General features: G+C 41.6%; 1 protein-coding gene across 1 annotated transcript in view; it reads left to right on the top strand.

Annotated features, from left to right (window-relative positions):
* The first annotated feature begins 16,475 nt into the window (after window positions 1–16,475).
* The window catches only part of DNAH5 (dynein, axonemal, heavy chain 5), a 382,826-nt gene continuing 379,155 nt past the window's right edge, over window positions 16,476–20,146 (top strand). Inside the window, exons 1-2 of the mRNA XM_006895016.1 lie at window positions 16,476–16,489; window positions 16,907–17,036. Coding sequence (XP_006895078.1) covers window positions 16,476–16,489; window positions 16,907–17,036 — 144 coding nt within the window. The remainder of the gene's footprint in view (window positions 16,490–16,906; window positions 17,037–20,146) is intronic.

Raw genomic sequence — 20,146 nt, 5'->3', positions numbered from 1 at the left:
AAATCAGAGAGAACTTGCCCGCCAGAAAAACTTGAAGAAAACCCAGGAGATTAGCAAGGGAAAAAGAAAAGAGGACAGTTTGACTGCCTCTCAGAGAAGGCAGAGGGATTCGGAGATCATGCAACAAAAGCAGAAGGCAGCTAATGAGAAGAAGTCTTTGCAGACCAAAGAAAAAATGAAGACAAGCTAATTTGGAAAACCTGGGAGCTATTGCCAACTAGATGTATCATACACCCTAAGATCAAGGTTTTGCAGAGTGAACAAACAGTCATTACATATGTTATCATTTATCCTTATAAAACAGTCTGTTTTAAACTTTACCTTTTGATCTGATTTAGTGTGATGTTTTAGAACTCCTCTTTGAAAAATAAAACACCAACCATGCATGTAAAAAAAAAAAAAAGATAAACTTCTTTGTTGGTATACAGTCTCTCCCCACCCCCACCCCCAATGCACTCCGCTATGCAACCTTAATTCTGCATTCTTGTGATAATCATAATATGCTATCATATATCACTTTTAAACTGTTCTCTCCCTCATCTGTTTCAATTCAGTGTAGATAATCTATCCAGTTTTTCTCTGTTTTACCCCAACCCTGATGTCAGTCACTTTCTACAAGAGTGGCACCATGCAGTCCTTTTGTGACTGAGATGTTTTACTCAACCCTTTAGCAATTTTAAACACATTTATTTTATAGTAATTTAAATTCATAGTCATATTTACTCACCAAACTCAACTCATTGACAGAATTGACTCACAGTTGACCCTCCAGCAGATTTTCAGAGTCTGTAAATTGCATGGGGAAAATTGCTCATATTTCTCCCTTGGAACAGTCATTGGGTTCAAACTGCCCGATTTAGCACACAATTAATCAAGAGCCTCAGGTCAACATAATTTTAAATGCTCCTCTAGTTATATGAATCCATAAAGTCTGATATTAACAACTCTGTCCATGGCTCAATTCCCCAATTCCTCTATTGTCCTTTTGGGTTTTGTGAGATTTGCTTGAAGGCCCTACAGAGACTCAGACCCATCAGGGGAATGACTTACGTGACTTCAGGTATGCAGGCTGGTCTTTTTTCTTTTCCTTCTTTTCAAAAACTAATTTTAATGAACGTTTACAGAGACTTTGGATTTCCATTCATTGATTGTTGCATTTTTCTCCCTGCCCACCCATCCCTCTACTTCCCAGTTCACTCTTCTCTTTAAAAAGTAGAAGAAAAATTCTTTCATTGTTATACAATCCCTCTCCTCAAGTCCTCTTCACTTCATTTTGGACTCCTGTCATGATAATACTACCTAATCATATATCTCTTTAAAACAGTTCTCTCCCTGATCTGTTTCAATGCAGTATATATTATTTATTCCCTCTTTCTCAGTCTCCCCTCAACCCCAATGTCAGTCTCATTTTACAACAGTGGCCCTATGCTATATTTGTCCTTTTGTGACTGACATATTTTACTCAGCAAAATATCCTCCCATTTTGTATAATATTTCATGAGTTTTTTGTTTTTCAATGCAGCATAGTATTCCATTGTGTGAATATACTAGAGCTTCTCTAACCATTTGTTTGTTGATGGTCACTTAGGTTGTTTCCAGCTCTTTGCTATTGTGAACAAAGCTGCGATAAACATGAGTGTGCAAAGCTGGTCTTTTTCACAAAAAATGGTGAGCAGTGGGCCAGGCTGGGTGTCACTGGATGCTTAAACACAGTCACACTCCTGCTCCTGTGTTGCTGTTTTCACACACCCCAGTGTGGAGAGTGCTGTCTTATATTGATCCTCCAGCTGTTGCTGATTTGTGTGACCATACGGATTTGAGAGGCCATGCACCTGCAGTTAAGGTAGCTGGAGACCAGAGAGGGCTAAGGTAATGGCTAAAAAATCCAACTTTAGGCTAACGCACAGCAGCACAACTCCCTGTCCACTTGACCTCTCAAAGCATATTGCCAATGTTTTCACATTTTATCTCCACAGTAAGGATAATTAAGATGTTTAACCACATAGAAAAAAGCTGCCTCACTCTATTTGTATGTAGAACTATATGCACACAACTAATTTATGGACATCATTTGCTATTTGCATATGAAATAGGCATCTTGTATTTTGAAAGAGGGAGGAAATGGCTCCTTTGGGTCACAATTAGCCTATCTGACAATTAGTCACAAAGCTGGCCGTGAACTGTGTTCGAAAAGTTGTGTAGATGAAATAAAACTGAAGTTCTTGTCTTGAGCAATTAATTCAGAGCCAGAGTGTCTTTCCTTTCTGTTTTGATGTGGTTTAAAGTTTCTCGTGGCTGAAAGAAAGGCTTCAAATACCTCTATTGATTCTGAGAGTGTTGTTGGACAGTGTTCAGAATCAAATGGATAGCCGAAGGGGTTGTGTTACAACTGAGCCGTTAAAAAGCTTTGATTGGCTGATAAGCGTGATGGAGAGGCTTGGTTAGCTGTATAATGTATAAACAGTATTGCCCTAACAACACAAAGCTTTGCAACAGAGGAGAGGCCCAAAGGGAGACGTTCCAGAAGGGAAATTTGAATTAGCACGGTGGACTTTTAATTCTCCATCCCTTTGTGTTGTGAATAAATTACACAAATTAGGGAGGCAGACTTGAACTGCTGAGGCTCCCAAGGACTTTTCATCGGAAAGCCCTGCTGGGTGCTGGAGACCACTGTGGAAGAGCTGACTACATGAGCCCAGCAGGTCGCTGCCATGTTTAGGATCGGTAGGAGACAGCTCTGGAAGCAGAGTGTCACCCGAGTTTTAACGGTAAGGAGCTGTTTGTTGTCTGCGTGCTTCATCAGAGCTGCGTGTAGAGGAAGAAGCTCTGAAGGAGGAGTCCAGTGACCACAAGGCTGCGTCTCTCTGGCTGTTTCACTTCCCCAGGAGCTCTGTGAGAGAAAGATGGCCAGTCTCCTCTCATGCTCCTTAACACCTTGGAAACCCAATGCAGTAGATGATCAGCTGTGAGTTGGATCCTGACAGTAGTGGGTTTGAGTTTATATGCACAGGAATTTGTGAAAAACATGTGGTGGATGCATTTTGGATAGTATATTAAAGGCTCCACACGGATTTGTCCAATGACGAGAAAGAAATAGCATCTGTGGCTTTTTCCGCCCACTGGTGCCTAAATGACAACTTTTTGTAGACACAAAGGCTGCATCTTTTAGATGCACATGTTTTGCATTTTTGGATGAAGGCACTGACACGTATCCAAGGCAAAAAATAAAAAAAACCGACAACCTCCCACATCCGAGCGCCTGGACGACTTTGTGTTCTTTAAACAAAGCTGTTGATTTTGTTGAAGATGACAGACCCTCAAGGCAGATTCTAGATGCTCTGAACCCACCCTCTTGCTCTGTAACTGCCTAGAAATGAGGGCACACACACTGAGGTGCCAGGATGTGTCTTGCGAAGACACAAGAGAGGAGTGTGTGAAGAATGGGGGGAGAATGCAGCCCCAAACTGCAGCTTTTAATATGCAGATGCACAGAGAGGGATCTGGAAGGTCTCCCACTGCCAGAAAAGGCAGGACAAAGTGTGGTTTCTCTTGGTCTCTGACTTACTTCTCTGAGATGTTTGTCTGCCAGCCTCCATCACTGTACTCCTTTGTGCCTCTCAGCCTGTGGTTTTATGCAGGACAGCCAGATACTGTTTTTACGTTCTCTAAGTAATCCCCAAAGCTTGGTGGTTCTGAGGCATCCCTCCCAACAAGGACAGCTTCCTGCTGAGTTCTAAACATGTTTGCTTGCATTCAGCCCATCAAGACCACATGCAAGTGTCACCTCCTCTGAGAAGCCTCCCCTGACGTATTTGGGAGGGTTTGTGTATTTTTCTCACCACATCTTCTTAGCATTTTGCCTCTTGTCTTACAGCCTTTGTTATGTCACTGATGTAAAATGGCCTTTGTCTCCATGTCTGGGTCTGCCACTAGCTGCTGAGTTCCTGGAGGGCAGAGATGACCTTCTGTCTACTTTGATGTGACTTCCCTTAACCTAGAGCTTGGCTAACTATCATACTCAGCTCATGATGATCTTGTATGTTTCAGGACAGAACTGAGCTCCATAGAGTTTTCAAGGCTGTGAGATTTATTTAGAAGCATATCTTCAGGCTTTATTTTCAAGGTGCCTCGGGTTGGATTTGATCCTCTCAGAAGTCTATTGTTTGACTACTTTCATGACCAGGGCTCTTTAACTAAGTAACTAAGTAACTAAGTAAGTAAGTAAGTAAGTAAGTAACTAACTAACTAGCTAGCTAACTAGCTGTTATTCAGGGATCTCTCCAGAGGCCCTCTCCAGAGTATACAGTGTAGAGACTAAGGTGCACCTGATCCAAGCCATGGTCTTTTCAATTACTTGCTATGCATCAGAAAACTGGACAGTGACTGAGGATGATAGATGAGGAATCGATGTCTCTGAGTTGTGGTGTTGGAGAAGAGTGTTGAACATACCATGGACTGTTAAGAGAACAAACAGGTCTGTCCTGGAAAGGGTGATAAGAGGCAAGGATTTTGAAGCTCTAGCTCACTTTGGTCATGTTGCCAGAAGGGACCGGTCCTTGGAGAGGGACATGATGCTTAGAAGAGTGGAGGTCAGCACAAGAGAGGAAGACTCTGGATGAGATGGAATGACTCAGTGACTGGGTAATGGGGGTTATCAAGAGAGGGCAAGGTTCAGAGCTTTAGTACACAGGGTCACGGTGAGTCACAGGCGATTCCATAGCACATAACAACAACAACATAGGGAACTCTGGTGATGTGTGGTTTGGTACCACTGAGTCATAACCAGTCATAGCTGAACCTCCAGCAGGTATTCCAAGAGAGTAAATCACACAGGAGGAGATTGCCCATCTTTATCTCTTGGGGCAACTGGTAGATTTGAACCGCATGCCTTTGGAGTGGTAGGTAGCACAGCTACTTGCTGCTGCACTGTCATTGCAAAGGTACAGGGTTCAAATCACTAGAAGCTCCACGGGGGATTGATGGGCAATCAACTTCCGTGTGATTTGTGTTGTCGTTGTTATTTGCCACCGAGTCACCCACGGCTAATAGTGATCCTGTGTACAACAGCTCTGAACCCTGCCCTGTCCTGAGCCACTTTCACTGTCTCTGACACACCTGCCCTCATTACCCTAGTCACTGAGTCAGTCCATCTCATCCAGGGTCTTCCTCTCCTGCGCTGTCCCTCCACCCTTCTGAGCATAATGTCTTTCTCCAAGGACTGGTCCATTCTGGCCACGTGCCCAAAGTATGTGAGACAATGGAGCTTCAAAATCCTTGCCTCCAAAGAGAAACTTGGTTTTACCCCTGAGATTTACTGCCTCTGAAACCCCCCTGGAGGATCAGCTGTGGGTTGATCCAGACTTACCAATACATCAAGAAGTCTTGGTGGTACAATAGGCAAGTGGTGGGCTATTAACCAAAAGCTTGGTGACTTGACCCCGCCATCCTCTCCATTAGGAAGCGCTGCTGGCTTAGTGGGTAAGGAGCTGCACTGTCAGTCCAAAGGCACATTATTCAAATCCACTAGCTGGTCCTTGGAAGATGGGCATTCTTTTCCACGTGATGCACTGCCTGTGAAAACCCACTGCAAGGTCAGCTGGGAGTCGGTTCTGACGGAGTCATGTGCAATAATAACAATATCAACAACATCTTTCCTTTAGAGAAAATGTAGCAGCAATCTGCTTCAAGAGAGATTGGAAATCCCATGGGACAGTTCTACTCTGGCCTCTAGGGTCACTCCGAGTTGGAGTCTCTTTGAGTGGGTGGGAAAGTTGTGGTCTTTTGCTTTGGCTAGTGGCATCCAATTCTTAAACACCATGCCTTTGGAAACTATAAACTTTCATAAATGTGGATAGTTGTAGAGGGGCGTCAGACCTTTTGTTCACAGGGTCCCTATGAGTCATGCTCAACTTGAAGGCAAGCAACAAAAACAACAACACCAACAACGTCATCATTGTAAGTTGACATTGGGTTGATTCTGAACCATGGTGATACATGTGTATCAGTGAAGAGCTGTGCTCCACAGGTTGTTTTTTTGTTGTTGTTTTGATTTTTAAATTTTATATTGGGTTCCATGAAAATTTCTATACATTGTGCTTTCCACACTTCTTTCCTATTGTGTTTCGCACAATCATTCCCATGCGTTGTGTTTTATAAAATTAATCACCGTTGATTTATACCCACCATGAACACATCTTTGACGGCATTTCTTTGGAAGTAGATCTCCAGGCCTTTCTTCCAAAGTGCCTCTGGATGGACTTGAACCTGCAGAGTTTTGATCAGTGTCTAAGCATGTAAACATTTTTTCTACTCCGGGAATCCTTGGTGCAAGTATACCTTAATATACACTGCTGAGTAAAATGTTTCATGTCTCTGAAACATTTTATGTAGTTCATTACAAATTCTAAAATGGTTAAACTAGATAACAGAATCTCAGATGTACTTACCAAATGTGATTCTTTCTTGGCACGGGCTACCTTCCGAGTGTAGTTTTAAAGTTTCATTCATCTATTTGGGATGTTGGTTCTGTTCACTACACTGATGTATAAATTTCACAGAATTATATCATAGAATAATATCATAGAATATTATCATAGAATATTATGAATAATATCATAGAATATTATGTAAGTAAGTACATTAGTAACTTACTAAATAGGTATATTGTGCACTAATGTACTTACTTACATAAATGTAAGAATGTATGTCTTTGTTTTATTGACTATGCAAAGGCGTTTGACTGTGTGGATCATAGCAAACTGTGGCTGACTCTGAGAAGAATAGGAATCCCAGAACACTTGATCGTGCTAATGAGAAATTTTTCTTGGACCAGGAAGCAGTCGTCAGAACAGAATAAAGGAGACACGAGATGGTTCAAAATTGGGAAGGGCATACACCAGGGATGTGTCCTGTCTCCACACCTTTTCAACCTGCATGCAGAACAGATTATCTGGGAGGCTGGGCTCTATGAGGAGAAATGTGGGGTCAAGATTGGTGGAAGATCTATCGACAATCTGAGTTATTCAGATGACACAACCCTGCTTGCTGAAACTGAGGAGGACCTGAAGCGCTTGCTGCAGAGGGTCAAGGACTGCAGCCTCCAATATGGATTGAGGCTCAATGTCAAGAAGACAAATGTTCTCACCACTGGACCAATTGGCAGCGTCAGGATGGATAGTGAAGAGATTGAAATTGTTCACAGCTTTAGTTTGCTTGGCTCCATAGTCAACACTCTCGGCACCAGTAGCCAGGAAATTAAAAGGCATATTGCCATGGGAAAGTCTGCTATTAGGGACTTCTCCAAAGTACTGAAGAGCAATGGTGTCTCTCTGGAGGCTAAGGTGCGTTTGATACAGGCCATGGTCTTTGCAATCACTTGTTATGCATCAGAGAGTTGGACAATGACAAAGGAAGATAGAAGGAGAATTGATGCCTTTGAGTTGTGATGCTGGAGAAGAGTATTGAGGGTACCATAGACTGCTAGGAAAGCAAACGGATTCATCCTGGAAAGGGTTAAACTGGGTGGCTCCTTGGAGGCAAGGATTCTGAGGCTCTGTCTAACATACTTTGGATATGTGTAAGGAGGGACTGGTCCTTGGAAAGGGACATCATGCTTGGGAGGGTGGAGGGACAGCGCAGGAGGGGAAGGCCCTCTCTGAGGTGGATTGATTCAGTGGCTGGGGTAATCGGGATGGATGTATCAGAGACAGTGCGATTGGCACAGGACAGAGCAGAGTTTAGAGATGTTGTACATAGGGTCGCTATGAGTCGCAAGCGACTCGACGGCACATAGAACAACAATATACCTATTTAGTAAACTGTAATTTTGTGACCAGAAACAAGCAGTGACAAAGTTTAAAAAAAATCCCCTACTAGAAAACTGCTTTGTGCATTTATATAATCTTTGCAAGGAACAATGACTTTAATGATTTCATCACGAAGGAGCCCTGGTGGCTCAGTGGATAAACTCTTGACAGCTAATCAGTAGATTGACAGTTTGAACTCACCAGCTACTTGGAGGGATAACAGGCTGCTGATTCTATCTTGGAAATCCTATGAGACACTTCTGCTCTCTCCTGTTTAGAGTTTATGAGTTCAAATTGATTGATGACAACGAGTTTGATGTGAGTATATTATCCTCGTTGTTGTTAAGTGCTGTAGAGTCAACTCTGACTCCTAGTGACCCTATAAACAGTGAATCTGAGCCCTGCTGTATCTTGTGCTATCCTCAACGTCTATGACTCACTTGAACTCAACATTACTGTCACTGTGTAAATCCATCTCTTTGAAGATCTCATTGTTGTTGTTGTTTAGTGCCGTTGAGTCATAGACGACTCATAGCCACCCTATGAATGAATGGCCTGAGCACTGTTCGTACAAAGAATTTCCAGAGGCAAGCCATTTCTGAAGTGGATGCTGCTCCTGCTTCCAGGCTTGTTTTAGTCTGGAAACTCCAGCCAACAGTGTCCACCATGAGTACCCATTACCGCGATTGGCACATCACTGTCACAGTCTTCAGCATCCCAGCAACCACGAGTTACCTCTGTATAGGAACACACAGACCAGTGCTATACCACCTGCACGTCAGGTCACTGAAATATAATATTTGGCTTATCCAAAGTACGCATGCAAGCAATGTACCACAACCTCTTCTCATTTTAGGAAGGTGAAGCTGTAAACTCTTTTTCTTGTATAATAGATGCACAGATACTTTTCCAATAGGGAGGGGTGAAAGCCTCAAACTTGTAAAAATTCTATATACAGTTACTCTTTGTAAAAACATTAACCAGATAGGATAGGATAGGATAGCTGTCTTCTGTCTGTTTCCCTCATTAGTTAAGAATACATAATACTATTTCCCTGGTCCTTCTGGTAAGAATGTAGAATACTAAATTGTTTCCAAATCTGAAGGCTCAGCCTCAGTTGCCACATCTGTTAGTTTACTCAAGTGTGCTCTACTGTACATAGGGTTTTTGAAGACCTTCTATATTTCAGAAGTGGAAGTGGATGGACAATCCTTCTTCCTAAGTCAGTCTTAATTTGGATGCTTAGTTTTAGAACAATATCTGACAGACAAGTATTTAATCAAGAAATGAGTAGAAGAAAGACACTTCCCTTGCAGAAGTAACCAGTCCATTCACGGTCACCACACCCAAGCACGTGTGTCTTGTTCCTTCCTTGCCCCTGCTACATCAGCATTCCTTTAACTCCAGTCTACTGAGTCCAGCACTTCCCAGGCACCACTTGATATGATGGCTTAGGCCACTAGTCACTTCTGTGATGTCTGTCACCAGGCACTGCTGCTGGTCTTTCACGCTGATGCCTGTCTTGCTTTTATTGTTGTTTTTCTTGATTGCTGTCAAGTTGAGCATGACTTATAATGACTCTATGAACAAAAGACCTAATGCCTTTCTATGACTATCATTGTTTCTCCAAGTTCATAGAGTTTCTATAGGCATGTGGTTTAGGAAGTGGCGTGGATGCCACCGCTGCTTTCAAACCTGTCTTAAACTGGGAGCTCCACTATGAGCAATCGATAGGGCATTTGACACCCCAGCGGCACAGGGTTTAGCATCACAGCAAACCCAGATTACCTTAGTACAGCAAATTGACAGAAGAATGATATCTAGCATTTAGGAAGTTGTGAGTCCAAAGCCCGTGTACCAGCTTCAGGGAGAGATTTTTGCCTGAGGCAGCACTGGGGAAAGGTCCTTGCCCCTGAGCTTTGGATGCACGACTATTGTTTTGTGACTTTAGTGTATATACTATTCCTTTTGCACCAAACTGCTGGCACAAGAGACATTATTGCCAAGGTTAAATGGCTATTAGGTGAAAGCAGAGAGTACCAGAGGAATGTCTATCCATGTTTCAGTGACTATGCAAAGGCATTTGACTGTGTGGATCACAACAAATTGTAGCTAACCTTGAAAAGAATAGGAATCCCAGAACACTTGATTGTGCTCATGCAAAACCTATACTTGGAGAAGGATGCAGTCCTCAGAGATCAGAGCAGAGAGACACTGCATGGTTCAAAATCAGGAATGCATCCTGTCTTTCATACCTTTTCAGTCTATAAGCAGAACAGATCAATTGGGAGGCTGAGCTTTATGAGGAAGAATGTGAAATTAGGATTGGAGGAAGACCATCAGCCACTTACCTTATGCAGATGACACAACCTTGCTTGCTGAAACTGAAGAGGTCCTGAAGCATTTGCTGCAGAAGGTCAAGAATTGTAGTCTTCAATATGGATTGAAGCTCAACATCAAGAAGACAAAGATTCTCACCACTGGGCCAACTGGCAGCACCGGATAGATGGGGAAGAGATTGAGGTGGTTGATGACAAGTACAGCTTGCTCAGCTCCACAATCAACACCCTTGGCATCAGGAGTCAGGAAATAAAAAGATGGATTGCATTGAGAAAATCTGCTGTCAGGGACCTCTCCAGAGTAATAAGAAGCAACAATGTCAGTCTAGAGACTAACGTGTTCCTCCTGAACCAGGCCATGCATGGTCTTTGCAATTACTTGCTATGCATCAGAGAGCTGGAGTTAGGATGACAAAAGAAGAATTGAGAAGAACCTTCCAGTAGAAGAGTCTTGAACATATCATGGACCACCAAGACAAAAAATAGGTCTGTCTTGGAGGGTGGAACCAAATTTGTCTTTAGAGGCTAGGATTTTAAAGTTTTATCTCACATACTATGCACACATGGCCAGGGGGGACCAGTCCTTGGAAAACAACATCATGCTTGGAAGGGTGGAAGGACAATGCAGAAGAGGAAGACCCCAAATGAGATGGATTGATAGAGTAATTGGGGCAATGGGGGTTGGTGTGTTGGAATCAGTGAGACTGGCTCAGGACAGGGCAGGCTTCCGAGCTGCTGTACATAGGTTTGCTATGGGTCGCAGACAACTGGATGACACATAACAACAACAACAACAACGACAACAATAATAAATTGCGAGCTCTAGTGAGCCTAGTGACAAGAAGCTGTGCTGCAATCTCAAAGGCAGAAGGTTCGAAGTCACCAGCTGCTCCACAGGAGAAGGATGGGCAGTCTCCTCCCATGTGATTAACTGCCTCTGAAAACTCTCCAGAGAGTCAGCAATGGGTCAGTTCCCACTCTATGATACACAACAACAACAATACTAAATTAGAATATGTAGATTAAGAATGCAGGAAAGGATTCTGAGGCTCCGTCTAACATATTTTGGACATGTAGTGAGGAGAGACCGGTCCTTAGAGAGGGACATCATGCTTGGGAGGGTGGAGGGACAGCGCAGGAGAGGAAGGCCGTCTATGAGGTGGATTGATTCAGTGACTGGGATAATTGGGATGGGAGTGTCAGAGACAGTGCGATTGGCACAGGACAGAGCGGAGTTTAGGGCTGTTGTACATAGGGTCACTATGAGTCGTAGGCGACTCGACGGCATATAACAACAACAACATATTAAGAATGCTTAATACTAAACTAATACTAAATTTAAGTTGTAACAATCATGAATCAGAGCCTTGTAGGTTGTTCTTTTTTCCTCTTTCCCTAAAATGCAGTGAAATTCACAATTTTGCTGGTTGGCTTCCAGAAAGGGAGTGGGGAGGAAAGCACACAAAACCCCAAGATGAACTGGCAAGATACACAGTAATCCTCTTGGGTGTTAAACTCACCTAATTGCAAAGCTGATTCTGAGATGGAGAAACATTATCTACCTGCTGTGGGGATATGCATTGTTTGTGTTTCATTCTGTATGTTTATGCTTGGCACACTGTGCAATAGAATTTCAGACTGCTAAGGCTCTCTAAACAGTGATTCCCTTGGGGGTAGGAGTGTTGGGGGAAGATTGAGAAGACACTCCCTACTCCCCTGGGAAGACCCTCCTTCCCCTGCTGGGAGGACCTGGCAAGACGGCCATTGTTTCTGGTGGGAGTGCATAGAAACCAAGCCCGTAACAAAGGCATACTAGAACCTCTGCTCTCAAGTGTCTTTTGAATGCTGAAAGGATGTCAGTTGTGTTATTCTCTGGCAAAATACCCCACTTGGTTTCAGCTTTCCTTGCTAATCAGGTCCAGACTTGACTGGCTTGCCCACACATTTCACAGAGGACAGGTCAGACAGAGCAGTTCCTTTGGAAAGCCAAGGGCCCTCTCAGCTGGGGAGTGAACTGGACGCTTGCTAATGACCAGACAATCCCCACGTGAGTTCATGCCTAAAGATGCATCAAGATGCATGCAGAGCAACCACGCCACAGCCAGGCTGGGAGAGCATGGCCCTAAGAGCACACCACAAGTAATTTCTTTTTAAAAAAATTTATTTTAATGAAAGTTTACAGAGTCTTTGGATTTCCATTCATTCATTGTTTCACACTTTCCTCCCTGCCTACCCTGCCCCTAGTTCGCTTTTATCTTTGAAAAGTAAAAACAAACAAACAAAAGAATAAAATTCTTTTATTGTTATGCAGCCCCCCTCCTCCAGTCCACTCCACTATGCAGCTTTGATTCTGGACTCTTGTCATGACAATAATACCTAATTATAAATTCCTCTTAAACAATTCTTTCCCTCATCTGTTTCAATGCAGTATACACTATTTATCCCCTCTTTTCTTAGTTTTCTGCCAACTCCGATGTCAGTCTTGCTTTATAACAGTGGTATTATGCAGTATTTGTCCTTTTTTGACTGAAATATTTCACTCAGGATAATATCCTCCAGGGTCACCCATTTTGTATAATATTTCATGAGTTCCTTGCTTTTCAGTGGAGCATGGTATTTCATTGAGCACACCACAAATAATTTCTTAATGCCAGTTCTGTGTCGGGCATTGTGCTCTGTGGTATGGCAGGAAGAACTTTCTAGAATTCATGGAGTTTATATTCATGATTAGACTTTGCTCTGTCATTCTGTTTTTGTACAACTCTAGTGATGAGAAAAAAACCCAAAAGCATAAACAAACAAAAACCTCTAGAGGTTTTTGTTTATTGGCCATTGAGTTGATTCCAACCCATATTGACTAATGTGTGTGCCGGCAGAACTTTGTCTCATAGAGTTTTCTTCTTCTTTAATAAAAATTGTTGTTGCTGTTATGTGTTGTTGAGTCGCCTGCAACTCATAGAGATTCTATGTACAATAGCTCTGAACTCTGGCTTATCCTGAGTCAATCTTATTACCCCGGTCACTGAATCAATCCATCTCATCCAGAGTCTTCCTCTCCTGCACTGCCCGTCCACCCTTCCAAACATGATCTCTCTTTCTCCAAGGACCCGTCATTCCTGACAACATCTCAAAATATGTGAGACAGAGCTTCAAAATCCTTGCCTCCAAAGAGTAGCTTGGTTTCACCCTCTCCAATACTGACCTGTTTGTTCTTCTAGCAGCCCATAGTATGTTCAGTACTCTTCTCCAGCACCACAACTCAAAGGTTTCGATTCTTTTTCTATTGTCCTTAGTCAGAAGACCATGGCTTGGATCAGGCACACCTTAGTCTCTAGACTGACATTGTTGTTCTTCAGTACTCTGAAAAGGTCCCTGACAGTAGATTTTCTCATTGCAGTTTGTCTTTTGATGTTCTGGCTGCTGGTACCAAGAGTGTTGATTGTGGAACCAAGCAAGCTGAAATTGTTAACAATCTCAATCTCTTTTCTATCTATCTATCTATCTATCTATCTATCTATCTATCTATCTATCATCTATCATGATGCTACCAATTGGCCCAGTGGGGAGAAATCTTTGTTTTCTTGATGTTGAGCTGCAACGCATATTGGAGGCTGCAGTTCTTGACCTTCTGCAGCAAAAGCTCCAGGTTTTCATGAGTTTCAGCAAGCACTGTTGTGTCATCTGCATAACATAGGTTGTTGATGAGTCTTCCTCTAATGCTGAGGCCACACTCTTCTTCATAAAGTCCAGCCTCCTGAATGTTCTGTTCCACATAGATATTGAAAAGGTATAGAGAAAGCATGCATCCCTGGCATACACTATTCCTGATTTTGAGCTATGTAGGGTTTCTTTGCTCTGTTCTGAGGACTGCTTCCTGCTCCAAATTTAGGTTTCACATGATAACAATCAATTCTTTTGGGATTCCCATTCTTCTCAAGGTTAGCCACAGTTTGTTGTGATCCACACAGTCAAATGCCTTTGCATAGTCAATGAAAACACAGATAGACATTCCTCTGGTACTTCCTGCTTTGATCCATCTAACATGAGTTTTAATATCTCTAGTGCCATGACCCTTCTAAACACAGCCTGCACATCTGGCAGGTCTCTGCTGATGTACTATTTTAGTTGTTTTTTGATTACCTTCAGCAGAATCTTCCTTGGGTGTGATATTAGTAATTTCGTTCTATAGTTTCTGAACTCTATGTTGTTGAGATTATATATACCAAAACCCAACACTGTTGTTTATAAGGTCACCATCTGTTGTTGTTTACTCAAGAGTATACCTAACAAAAATGGAACTCTGGTGGCGTAATGGCAAGAAGCTGCAGTGCAATCCCAGTGGTGCACCGTTCGAATCCACCAGATGCTCTGCTAGAGAAGGAGGGACAATCTTCTACTGTATCAGTCAGATCTGATTTAAGGGTACACACACACACACACACACACACACACACACACACTCACATGGAGTACCTAAAAACAATTCAATCGTTTCTACATTTCCCACTCATTGATATTGTTTACATCCTTTGAATTGTGAGCCCCTCCTCATCCTCCTCCTTCGAGTTGGTCCTCCTCTAGAAACATAAGTTTATTACGCCTCAAGTTTCTGTCTCTAATCCTTATGCTTTGGGCTTCCTCATGTATTTCAGCTTCTTGACTTATTTGCTCAGCACACATTTTGAATTAACATGGAGAAAGGGTTAAACTTTAGCACGCACCTTTCTCAATTTTATTTTTTATTATTATTTTTATTAATTTTAATAAAAATTTACAGAGATTTTGGATTTCCATTCATTGTTGCACTTTTCTCCCAGCCCTCCAGTTCATTCTTCTCTTTGAAAAGTTAAAGAAACATTTTTTCATTGTTATATAATCCCTCCCCCCAAGTCCACTCCACTATGCATCCTTTGTTCTGGGCTCAAGTCATGACAATAATACCTAATAATATAAATATACCTTTTAAACAGTTCTCGCTCTCATCTCTTTCAATAAAGTATACATAATTTATCCCAAGTTTCTCACTCTCCACCCCCCACCCCTATGTTAATGCCATTTTACAACAGTGGCACTATGCAGTATTTGTCCTTTTGTGACTGAGATATTTCACTCCACATAATTTCCTCCAGGGTCACCCATTTTGTATAGTATTTCCTGAGTTCCTTGTTTTTCAGTGCAGCATAGTATACCATTGTGTGACTATACCACAGCTTCTCTATCCATTTGTTCGTTGATGGGCATTTGCGTTGTTTCCAACTCTTTGCTATTGTAAACAAAGCAGCTATAAACATGGGTTTGCATTTGCTTAGGTGGCAGTTATGGTTTCTTTAGGGTATATTCTCAGTAGTGGAATTGCTGGGTCAAATGGTATTTTTATTTGCAACTTTTTGAGAAAGCACCATACTGCCTTTAATAGTGGTTGCACCATTTTACAGTCCCACCAACAGTGACTAAGGGTTCCAGTTTCTCTGCAGCCTTACCATCATTTGATCTTTGCTGTTCTTTTAAATTTTTCTATTCTTACTTGGCTGAGATGATATCTTATATTTGTTTTGTGGAGAGGTCTTTGACAATAGGTTCCCCCCACCCCACATGAAATAATAAACGTTGATTGGGGATTTAAGTAAAATGAAATTGTCCAATGTCAGTAATTTCTCTATCATCGTGATTGAACTTATTGGTCCAGTAGTGAGGGTTTTGGAAGATAATTTCTGAAGGGACTTGGCAGATGTGAAGGGGTATGCTGGTGGAGGGTGGAGCTGGGAAATAAGTGGATCAAGACACTGGGGTAAGGACAGGGTCAACACTGTAAGTAATGGTTAACTCCACAATAAGGGATTTATCTTTCACTGCTCCACAAATTGCTTGTCTGTCAGATACTCCTCTAAATCTGAACATTCAGATTAAGACAGACTAGGAAGAAGGATTGGCCACCGTCTTCTGAAATAGCAGGCCTCTGAAAACCCTATGTACAGCAGAACACACGTAGACTAACAGAAAGGGCAACCTAGGTAGAACTATCAAGTATGGAAATACAAAGGAGGAGGAACAGTTGTAAGCAGACCTTAGTGATTGGAACATGGAATGTGAGAACCATGAATGTAGGAAAATTAGAAATTGTTAAGAAAGAAATGGAACACATAAATATTGACATATTAGGCATTGGAGAGATGAGCTGGACTGGCATGGGGCATTTTGAGTCAAATGATCATATGATATATTACTCCGGAGATGAAAAGATGAGGAAAAATGGGGTTGCCTTCATAGTAAAAAAAGTAATTTCTAGATCCATTTTGAAGTACAACATCGTGAGTGATAGGATTATATCCATATGCTTACAAGGAAGTCCAGTAATACTACTATCTTTTGATATATATAATATAATTTTCATAATTAAAGTGACACTGTTTTTAGAAAGAGAGCTCTGATGACCTAGTGGTAAGGCACTGTACTACTATCTTAAAAGTATGTGGTTCAAATCCACCAACTGCTTTGTAGGAGAAAGAGGAGTAATCTCCTTACATACATTTTACTGCCTATGAAAACTCACTAAAGGGTCAAATAGGAGTCAGTTCTGACTAGCTGGTACATAGCAACAACAATAGTAAGCAATTTTAAAATAAAATAAAAGTATGTAAATCAGTACCATAAAACTACGTATTCTCTAAATACACAAGACTTGCAAAGACAACACTTATCAAAATGAGTCAATTTGAGAACAGCTGATGATACAGGACATTTTCTTCTTTTCTTTCAGCAAAGACTGAAGGAAGAGAAAGAAGCCAGGCGGGCTCATCTGGATGGCAGGCACAGCTACTTATTTGCGATTGTAGCTTCCTGTGTGGACCTGAAGAAAGAAGAAGTAGAAGATGCCATTCTTGAGGGGAATCAGGTGAGGTGGTTTGGATTCTCATGACTTAACTATGAAGAGCACAGAAGGCCAGGCACAATCCTGTTAGGATGTGTGCTGTACCTTGGAGAGCATAGAGTCCATATCTAGCTATCTATTTTTTGACATGGACTGAGTTCTGTTCTAACTCTACACCAGTGGTAGTGGAATGAACTTAGACCATATCAGATGTCATGTTGAATGAGGGGACTTGTAATTGTGACTTGAGTTCCATGATTATTCTAATAGTGATGTCTGGGTCCTCCATCCCACAGAGCTGGGGCTATGCCCATTATGGAAACTCTCCTTTTAGTAGGTGATTTTTTTTCTTTTTGCATTCAACCAGTTTTAACTTAGGAACTTGAATCATATTGCCATTTCCTGGCTTTGGCTATGGTTGCACAGCTGAATTCAGATTGATTTTGTTCCTGACCTTGACATTGCATTTTCTGGCATGATTCCTCTCCAAAACCAGAGATCTAATTTGCTTGATGATTTAACCTTGGATTGAGAAGGCAAGAATTGGGCAAGACATATTTTCTGAGCAATAAGGGAAGCACAGCAGAGACTTGAGATAATTTCTGAGTAATTTTTCCCCTTTTTGTGCAATCAGCATTAAAAAGACAAAGAAAGAAGAAAACCCTCCCCTCTTTTCTTTTTATTTGAGGAGCCACACTCTTGCAAATGCTTAGACTTATTTTTTTATTTTTAATTGTGATTTGAGTGAAAGTTTACAAACTAATTTTTCATTCAACTCTATATACATTGTTATCGTTCATTAATTCCAAAACCCACAATCCAATCATACTTTCCCCATTTCCTCCTCGTAATTCTCATCTTCATTAATCCTTCAACACCTTTCTGTGTCTTCTGTTTCTTCAGTGATACAGTACCGATATCATACTGGAGATTTCCTGTCTCTTTACTCATATGAATATGTGGATTGCCGCACGAGTTCTTGCCACGAGGCCATCTCCCTCAAATAGATAATAGACACATATTAATAAGCACCTCTTAATATGTGTTGATCCAAGAAGTTTACAGGTCACTGTACCAAAAAGAATTGGCTGACACAGAAGAATTTAATGAAACAACATATGGTCGAGAGGCTGTGGTGATGAAGGAGGAAGTTCAAGCTTCTCTAAAGGAATTAGCAAAAAAATCAAGGTCCCAGGAATTGATGGCATACCACTTGACATATATCAACAAACAGAATTTGCCCTGGATGAATTCATCAAGTTGTGTCAAGAAATCTGTAGGATAACCATCTGGCTCTGGAAGAGATTCATATTTATTCTCATTCCAAAAAAAAATGTAAACCATCAGAATGTGGAATTACTGAACAATATCACTTTCAAGCAAGATCCTCCTGAATTATCTAAAAATGACTGGAACAGCACATAAACAGAGACCTACCAAATGTGCAGGCTGGGTTTAGAAGAGGCCGTGGTACTAGGGGTATTAAAGCCAGATAGATCTTGGCTAAAAGTAGAGAGTACCACTGTCTCTCAAAAAGCATTTGACTGTGTGGATCACAGCAAACTGTGGTCAAGTCTGAGGAGAATGGGAATTCCAGAACATTTGATTGTGCTCATGTGAAACCTATACCTTGGATCAGGAGGCAGTCATCAGAAAAGAGTAAGGAAACACACTTCATGGTTCAGAATGAGGAAAGGTGCACACCAGGAATGTGTCCTCTTTCCATAGCTTTTCAATCTATACATAGAACAGATTATCCAGGAGGCTGGACTCTATGAGGAGAAATGTGGCATCAGGATTGGAGGTAGACTCATCAACAATCTGCTTATGCAGATGACCCAACCCTGCTTGTTGAAACTAAGGAGGACCTGAAACACTTGCTGCAGAAGGTCAAGGACTGAAGCCTTAAATATGGATTGAAACCCAACATCAAGAAAAAAAAAAGATTCTCACCACTAGGTCAATTTGCAGCACCATGATAGATGTGAAGAGACCAAGATTGTTAACAGCTTTAGTTTGCTTGGCTCCACAATCAACAGTCTTGGTACCAACAAGAGGGAAAGAAAAAGATAAATTGCATTGAGAAAATCTACTGTCAGGGATCTCTCCACCATAGTGAAGAACAGCGATGTCAGTCTAGAGACTTAAGAGTGCCTGGGCCAAGCCACGGTCTTTGCAATTACTTGCTATGCATCAGAGAGCCGGACAATGACTAAGGATAATAGAGGAAGAATTAGTGCCTTTGAGTTGTGGTTCTGGAGAAAGTGTTGACTATACCATGGACTGCTAAGAGAAGAAAGAGGTTCATCCTGGAGAGAGTGAAACCAGACTGTTCCTTGGAAGCAAGGATTTTGAATCTCTGTCTGACATACTTTGGACATGTTGCAAGGAGGGATCAGTCCTTGGAGAGGGACATCATGCTAGGAAGGATGGAGAGAGAGCACAAGAGAGGAAGACCCTGGATTAGATGGATTGACTCAGTGGTGGGGATAATGGCGATAGATGCAACCTTTGGTTTAGCAATGCAACTCACTACAGAACGCCCTTGTTAACTATTAGGAAGATACAGATTAAAGTAACAGTGAGATAGTCTCTCACTACAGCAACAATAGCAAAGTTCAAACAGTGGACATTGGCAGGAGTTTGGAGAGATTGGAACTCTCATCCACTACTGATCGGACTCAGTGATGATACAACCACTTTGGAAAACAATTTGCTGCTTCCTTTGAAAGTTTGGAATAGAAATACCATTTGATCCAGCTATCCCACTACTAGGTCTATATCTTGACAAAATTAGAGATAAGGGCAGATACAGTCACATTCAATATTCATCTCAGTATTGTTTACAATAGCAAAGAGATGAAAACAATGCAAACGCCTTACAATAATGAACGACTAAAGAAATTATGGCACATTCCTATGATGGAATACTATGCAATATTTAAAAAGACTGAGAAAAACCGGATGAAATATGATTACGGCATTGAAGTCTATGGGGGAGAGAATAGTTTAAAAGTATTATATTATAGGGCAGTATGTTTATCGTAAGAATATGGAATGAGGGTTGCAGAGTGGATTATATTTGGGGTTGGGGTGGGGTTGGGGGAAGTGTGGGGGGGATTTTATACCAATGA

The sequence above is a fragment of the Elephantulus edwardii genome, unplaced genomic scaffold (genome assembly GCF_000299155.1).
Source record: "Elephantulus edwardii isolate Elephantulus edwardi_28Jun2011 unplaced genomic scaffold, EleEdw1.0 scaffold00153, whole genome shotgun sequence".
Taxonomy (NCBI): Eukaryota; Metazoa; Chordata; class Mammalia; order Macroscelidea; family Macroscelididae; genus Elephantulus; species Elephantulus edwardii.
Note: the sequence above shows the minus strand (reverse complement) of the source record. Positions and strands in the feature narration are given on the sequence as shown.